The following is a 7,918-nucleotide window of genomic DNA, read 5'->3' as shown; positions in this document are numbered from 1 at the left end:
TTAACCGTGGGATCCTGTCTCATAGTCTAAGCAAAGTTAATGCATGAAGCAAGCCCCTGGAGACTTTTCAGGGGGAAGAGGAAGCAGAAGCCTGCTATCCAGGGAGAGACAGAGGTATTAAAGCTGGGTTTTTGTTTTGTTTTCGTACCTTAATGTCATCTAAGGGCAACTTTTAAGATCCAGACGAAGTTCTTTTGTGATTAGCCAAGACTATTTTCCTTCTTATTGCCACCCAAAAAAACAACTTTAATCATTTCCCTTCATAATTTTCAGCATTTTGGCCCACTTCTTGGGAATTTCAGAAATCATTTGAGATCAGTACAGTAGGGAAAAAAATATTTATTTTCTAAAGTCATTACCTTGACAGGCAAAACAAAGCATTTTCTCAATTTCATTCAGAAATACATTTAAAAAAAATACATAGACCAATATGGCCTGCCCAAATGTATATTTAACATGGTAAATATAAGGAATAAATTGTTTTGAATATAAATATCTATAAAAAAATAAGTACATCAAAATTTAATCCAACCTCTTCCATTAGCCAGTTACATAAAGGAAAATAATTTTACTGCTTTAAAGCATAACCGAATATTTAGTTTGCAATGTCTTTCATAAACAACCCTAGACCATTGTGTTTCCAAGGATCAAGGTAAGGAAACCTTCTTTTTCAAGAATCTTTTTTCTTATGGATCAGAGCTAGTAGATTACCACGAAAATGTTACATCTACTACTGACATGGTAGACCAGATATCTATGAAGCCAAGATGGACTACAGAGGTTCCGGGGAAGGGGATGGCAGGAGGGGACCAAGCGGGGTGGTGGGGGGCAATAGTTAATGGTGGGGAAGTACTTCTTTTTTGGGGGGGGAGTACTTCTACCAGAGTGCAATAAAGGTGAGGTAGACTCAGATTCATCAAACCCATCCTGATTTACAGTAGTAGCAGTATCTTTTAGTTTTGCATTTTGTGAATTTAAAAAGAAAAAAAAAGTCTTTTTTCTTTCTTTCTTTCTTTCTTTTTTTAACTTGAGTGTCCTTCGAGAGTGTTTTTAATTTGTGCATTCCTTAGAAAATCTTTGCATGGACTTTGGAGTTTCTCCCTGAAATGTGCCAGGCGCCTGAGTGAGACACAAACACTCCCTTCAGACCCTCTTCAGAAATTCCACCATGTGTGGAATCTCCTGTCCTCCCTCTGGATGGTGACACCCGAATTCACAAGTCACTGTGTGTCTCCCTGTCTTCTCAGTGGTCTCTTGTCACCCCAAACGGGGAGAGACGAAAGCAGTTATCACCAATGGAGGCAAATGAAGATGCATTGGGGGACTCTTTAACCTTCCCTGGAATGTTTAGAGCGAGGGCACTGGTCCATTGCCAGCTGGAGCAAGAAATGGTCGGTCAAAGCAGGGAGGATGCTGTTGCTCTGATCCCAGCCATGGGGAGAGAGTGCAGAATCAACCACAGGGTTCCCTCCTCGGAGGAGAAGGCTTTCGGGTGGGCCGGCCACGGGCCCTGGTGACCTGCCATCAGTGTGCTCGGTTGTGGGTCACTTGCCTCTCTGTGTAGATCCCCGCCTTCAGCTTTGCGACACGAAAAGCTGTTTTGATGCGGTTGCTGATGGCATCCAACCTATGAAAACAGGACAAGAGAAAACAAATGTTATTTTAAAAAAAAATCATTTCTGGGCAAAAGAAGCATCTAAAATTAGAATCTGGCACAAACAAACCTAAGTCTGGTTCCTGAACTTTCCCCACTGACCACAACAACGTGCTACTCTTGGTTAACCTCAAGTGAAAAGGCAGCCCCCACTTATGCTGGGGATGCGGGGAGGAGGAGTGGAGTGATGGTCATATCTGAAGATAATTGGGCATTCAATGCAATTTTAAAGTACATTTTTAAGGTAAATTGGAGATATTCTCTTTGCCTCCGTTGCCCCATCCCAACTACCATCACCATATGACTCTGTGGAGAAACTACCTTCTCATGGGTTTCAAGTAGCCCTGGATGTCTTCTTAAACACAAGAGCAGTTAAAGATAACTTGGGGGGAAAGGAACAAAAAGAGAGCAGGCCTATAGATAGGCCCAAAGCAAATGGTGTAAAGCAATGAAAAAATATAGATCTCTATTTTTTACAGGTTTAATATTTTCCTTCGGGAGGAAAAAGAAAGGGAACTCTAAGAGTGATTGAATCGTTGACAGAATCAAAACAAATACAAAAATAATAATAATTCCTAAGTCAGTGAAGGAACTGTGGCTTATGCAATCCTGTGATCTGAGGGGAGCATCGGGGGCCAGACCTTATAAACATGGAAATGACAATGGCCAGCAAGACATCCCAAACAGCTCAGGATGTCCCGTCCCACACATTAACAGTAAGCAACACAGCACACTTCGATCACAGAACTTCTTGCCACTGGATTTCTAGGAAAATTTCCAGGGAGCAGGGTAGGGAAATGTAGAACATGTGACAGCTCTAAGTGCAGATTTCCTCCCTCCCCCTTGTGAATTCCAAAATCTTCTGGACTTGGAACGGTCATCCCTCTAGAGCTGCCCATCACAACCCCACAGTGTGCACTAATCTCCATCCGTTCACTGCCCCAGCTCGACTAGAAGAGATGAGAGCTTTTCAGAATGACATGGGCTCTCTACGGAATGTACTTCTCTATTTAAAAAAACAAATAACCCCTCCCAAACAGCGTGCTCTAATTTTCACCTTCCCTGCCTAAGGACTTGATTTTTTTCCCCTTTGGCCACTGGAGTAACTGCTACTTTTTGAAGAACTTGATCATACATGAGACTCTGACTTAAAAAAAAATGAAGTAAAAGAAAATAAACACAAAAAACCCCTTTCCCTGAAAGGATTGTTAATTTCCCGAGGAAAGCGGCAAATGCGTTGACTTGGAAAAGCAAGGACTATAGATGACCAAATGACCAAGGTGTCTGTAGATGTATCTTGTTGGGAAAATCTAGCTTTGGACGGAGTAGCACGTGCTTAAGATCATTCAAGGGTATAGTGGGCAAAGGTCTGCATTCCAAAAATATTTGAGAGGGATTCCTTTGCTCTTTTTTAATCTATAGACTCTGAAAGTCTTTGTTCTTTTCTTCTAAGCCTTTCTCCTATCAAGGTGAGAACACCCGGGGGAACAGCCCGTTGGCACTGGTGACTGGGGCTAGCTGTCCTTGGGAGTCTCTTACCTTTTCATTTTTCTTCCTGCCACCAGCTGCTGATGAACGCACTTTTCTCCAAGCCCAAAACAGTCTTTGCCTTTCTTAGGGTCATTCCAGCCCTTCTCCACACTGTCTTGGTCCCTGTTAAAATACAGATAGAGCAAAACATTTCAGCAATGGTACCTTCAGCTCTCACAAAGTCTCTATTAATTTTTCTTAAACAAAAAGGCGACATCATGACGGGAAGGTCGGGAGCCCATAAAACTGGAAGCAAAGGGGTTTCTGCCTCACCTGAGTTCTTTTCCCGCTTGGCAAAAAGTCCAGCACTTCTTGTCTTTTTGGCTGGCACACTGACATCTCTTCCTGTGGTCTGTTGCCTTTGTGGTAAATAAATCCTTTAAGGATCGTTTGGACCTAGAAGGGCTTCCAAGTCCATAGGGAACAATGTGCCTATTAACAAAAAAGATGAACAAAAGATATCAGCAGAAGTAATAGTCTTTGAAATGATGCATTCTGTGGTGCAAACTCATTGCAGTGGGACACAAGGAGCTCCCCACACAGCTTCTAGCCATGCAATGTAGGAGAGCCCAGAATGGCGGTGGTCAGGGTCATGGGCCCACCAGTGACCTTCTGTGTGTATACCTCACCAGAAGAAAACCAGTTTTCAAATTCAATGAAATTCATTTGTGTTCTTAACAAATTTCGGTTTCTTCTCCACACAAGCAGCATTGTTTTTTGTCTCAGATTATGACATCTCTGCTTTGGTGTCTGTTTCCTATTTTCTTCCTTTTCTGACTTTCCGTCTACTTAACAGCTACTGCGGGGGAGGGACTTCAATGCAAAACCATGACTCACATGATTTTGAAAATCTATTTTCAATTCAAGTCATATGATAATGCCAAAAGTGCCTCCTGGGGGTGGGGGGTGGGATCTACTACGGCACGCACGGTTCACCCCGGATTTCACACATCTCCTGCAACTGTGAAACCATGACTAATAGAAGGACTCGTCGCCAGAAGGCTCCCCAGTAAATTCCAAAGAGTCCCTCTTGAGCCTCACCTAAAAGGAATAAAGCCCTCTCCTTGGAAGTATCACCTCCTTGCGGTTTTTGTTTGATTTGATTTTGTGTGGTTTGGGGACATCCTTCACCAACTGATCGCCCCGTACAGGACACTGTGTGCCGTGTTTTGGTTAACAACTCTGTCTGACGGGTGAGCCCATTTTCAGAATGGAGGAGAACAGGGAATCTGCTTTCTTCCCCACTCTGGAGATGGAAGAGAAATCTACAAACCATGCTTCCTTTGCTGTCTTGAATGGGCTTTTCTAAAGGGAGAGTACAGAGGAGTCAGGACACCCCTGTTCCAGATCTGACTCTGCCCTGAACTCATTCTTGCACAAGTGATGTCCACAACTTGGGTCTGTGCTTTTCTGTAAGTAAAACGAAGGGACTGATGGTGACTCTGTGCAATCCCTTCTACCTCCCAGGAGTAGCATGGGTTAGACTAACCCACGTCTGACCACGGCAGCTGATTCCCTAAACCCAAGCGGATCCTACCAAAAGACATCCCCGCTCAGAAGTGTGTGGCAGGGCACTGCCGGCCATCAGCCTTTTCCATCTATGCTGTCCCAGTCTTTGAGCCTCAAGAAGACCCTCCCCTGTGTTTCAAAGAACCACCCCGCCCTGTATTTTCAGGAATGGGGGAGCACTGTCCCCACACCCCCAAGGCACCTTCATGTTGTCAGAAGTGCTACCTTCAGAATCCAAACTAGGACCCCCCTCCCAGAGCAACTAGCGTCCCTGGGCTCCAGTCTCTGGAGAAGCCAGAGGTAAGGAATAGCTAGAGTGACGACGCCCTCTAGAGACTCACTCGGGAGTGTTGACCCAGATGATGTCGAGGTGGCAGAAGTAGACGCACTCTTTATCCATCAGGGAGGAGCAGGAGCAGCGCTTGGACCGGCGGGCCCGCCAGGGTGCACTGGGGGCGGGCTTCTCCCCTCCGCTGTCCAAGCCCGTGCTGAGCTCCGCGCCCAAGACCGCTAGGGAGAGAAAGAGCAGGTCAGCAGGGCACGTCCCCTGGGATGTGGCCGAGCAGATAAAAGCCTGTGAAGCATGCAGCCCGCCTTCAACAAGAAACACAGAGCAAAAAGGGCTCTTTATCTTTCCCCTCCTTAACATGACTTCACCTTTACCCCGACTGGCTTATCCACTTTCGGGGAAATTACACACGGGCAGAGGGAACGGCCACCTGAAAAGGGGACCGACTGGCCAGCTCCCAGAGAAATGCGTGGACACGCCGCCTGTTAGAAATCTGGGGTGGCTTCTGCATGGAATTTAAAAGGACAGCCCAATTTCGTAGGACAGTGGCTTAAAGTTGGTTGATGACCAAAGTGCTAAAGTTACGGGAACCACCTGCCTCTTCCTAGGTGCCGAGCCACTTCCCCATGCAGTTTACCGGAGAACCCACCACTTCACACCTGGTTGAGGGCAGGGAGGAGCCCAGGTGATATATAGTCCTTGAAATTAGGTGGAGTTCAAGAGCTTTGAGGGGATAATTGGAGAGAAAGAAGAGAAACCAGCTCTACAATATTCATTGCAAGTGGTAAACTCTAGAGAAAGTGTTGACCTAGGATGAGACTGAGCAGCAGCTCAGGGACCTAATCAAGGTTCTGTGGATTTTGAATGCAGGATCCCCAGAGCAGGACAGCGTGTGGGGGACTCATCGCGTCCCCCTTCCCCACCGCAGCATGGCCTCTTACTGACAAGTTAGCCATGCGGCTTATCTGCCCAATTTTGTACATTTCAAATGATCAGACACATTCCAGGATTTTCATTCCCTTGACATCTTTTCTCTTTAGTCAGGGTCATGAAAAGCCACACAAAAAAGGGCACTGACCCTAAGAAGGGGGAAACGGGCAGATATACACGTACTATCTAAATCCTCAGGCAGCCAAGATTTATCTTAGCTCCCCTCCCATAACAGGTGAATAAAACTGAAAATAGCCCTCACAGTGTTTTGGGTGCCAAAAACCTGCCAAAAGAAACCTAAAGTCAATAATGACAAATTTTAAAGAAAACATCTGCTTCACCCTGAAACCGCCTGAGGGTTATTCAACAGACTGTTATGCAGGTGATTTTACTGCTCATACATTGCTTGAATGACTTGAATAAAATTCCTTGGCTTCGAGCTGAAATTAAATATTTTACACATTCACACACTATTAAAACATGATTTAAATAAGATCTATAAGTCCCTCTATGTCCTATTACCCCTGTACGGACACATACACTGCAAATATACATTCGGCTACATTATATCTTGTCTTTACTTTCCCTGAGTTATATTTTTAAAAGCCTCCCAAAAAATACTCTATGTATTAATAACACTAAGTTATCCCAATGCTATAGGAGAAATTGTTTTCAATAGAGGATTTTTTTCCCCACTAGAAAACTTAAGTAGCTTTGAGCAATAAATCCCAGACACTTGCTCTCTGAGCTGCAGTCATAAAAAGAAGTGGAACACAGAAGCGAGAAAAACATTAAGGAGGACAAGAAGACATTAACGTTCAGAGACTTGCAAGTCGCCGTGCCTACCTGCTTCTGGAGCTCCTTGGAAAGCCACAAACAGCAGAGAGAAAATCATGGGGAAATAATCCATTCTGAAAAAAAGGGGGGAGGGAGTGGGGATCAAAGTCCTCCCCTGCCAACTGAACCCAAAGGAAAACGAAGAAAAAATAATAGCTTCGGGTCCCTCAAAGCGCTTCTGGTTGTTCAGATCTCAAAGTGAGCCTTCAGCCTAAGTGCTCTTTAACGGAGAGAAAAAAGAAGTTTCTGCCAGGAAGGCCGGCAGTGGGAGCGGTCTGCGGGCGCACGCGGCGGTGGCGTGCGGGGACAGCAGCGCGGACCGAGGACCCTGTGCGCGCTCGCCCCAGCGCCGCTGCAGAAGCGCGTCTGACTTGGACAGCTCTCCGCCGCCTTTTTATATTGAACCCCTATAGAGTGGGGGTAAACAGCTCCAACTTTATTCCAGCCCCAGACAATGTTATTGTGTTATTAGTCACCAACAGGCAACGTGCGGCCGGAGATAAGGCCAGGCTCTAAAGGAAATCACTGCTAACTTCAGAGGCAGACGCCCGCCGTCTGACAATTCAGGGGCAGGGCTAAGAACAAGAAAATACCCATTAGAGACCTTTGGTAAACCTGCCCGTGCGGCGCTTGGGTCTGCTTCCCCTTTTGCAAGCTGCCAGCCCCAGAGTTCAAGAATCAGAAGAGGGACTCCAGAAAAGTCATACCATTGGTATGAAAAGTATGAGCTACAGTTTAAATAGATTGTATTGTTGCGCGCGGGGATTTTTTTTTTTTTTTATTGTTGTTCACTTCGTTTTTCCTTTTATGTCTCCGATTTCTTAGTGTTGATCAAACAGAGGAACGCTTTCCCTCTTCACTCCCCCCTCAACACTCACTGGGGGTCAGATAATTTTGGCACATCGAGGTAATTGTCCCTTACTCCAAGCCCCCTCCCCCAAGTCTTTTTTGCTAGAGTTCTTTGCGCGCACAGTAAAAAAGATCAATGAAGGAAAGGCAAGGAAAGGACGTTTAAAAAAAAAAAGAGAGAGAGAGAGAGCGCCCTTCCAGGCACATACCTCAATGCTTTCTATATCACTGAGTAGAAGCCCCCATAAACTTTTTTCTGTGCCCACCCTTTTTCCCCTTCCCGAAACGCCCCCCGCCCCCAACCCCCGTTCAGTAGCACC

At 45.5% G+C, this 7,918-nt stretch overlaps 1 protein-coding gene across 1 annotated transcript; it reads right to left on the bottom strand.

Moving 5' to 3' along the window:
* Positions 1-319: 319 nt before the first annotated feature.
* Positions 320-7,391, bottom strand: EDN1 (endothelin 1). The gene is made up of 6 exons (XM_044259002.1): positions 7,354-7,391; positions 6,759-6,823; positions 5,035-5,203; positions 3,458-3,616; positions 3,194-3,307; positions 320-1,627 (listed from the first exon to the last, which is right to left on the bottom strand). The coding sequence occupies exons 2-6, from the start codon at positions 6,820-6,822 to the stop codon at positions 1,525-1,527; spliced, it is 609 nt and encodes a 202-aa protein (XP_044114937.1). The 5' UTR covers position 6,823; positions 7,354-7,391; the 3' UTR covers positions 320-1,524.
* Positions 7,392-7,918: the final 527 nt, after the last annotated feature.

This window comes from Neovison vison, chromosome 1, assembly GCF_020171115.1.
Source record: "Neovison vison isolate M4711 chromosome 1, ASM_NN_V1, whole genome shotgun sequence".
NCBI lineage: Eukaryota > Metazoa > Chordata > Mammalia > Carnivora > Mustelidae > Neogale > Neogale vison.
Note: the sequence above shows the minus strand (reverse complement) of the source record. Positions and strands in the feature narration are given on the sequence as shown.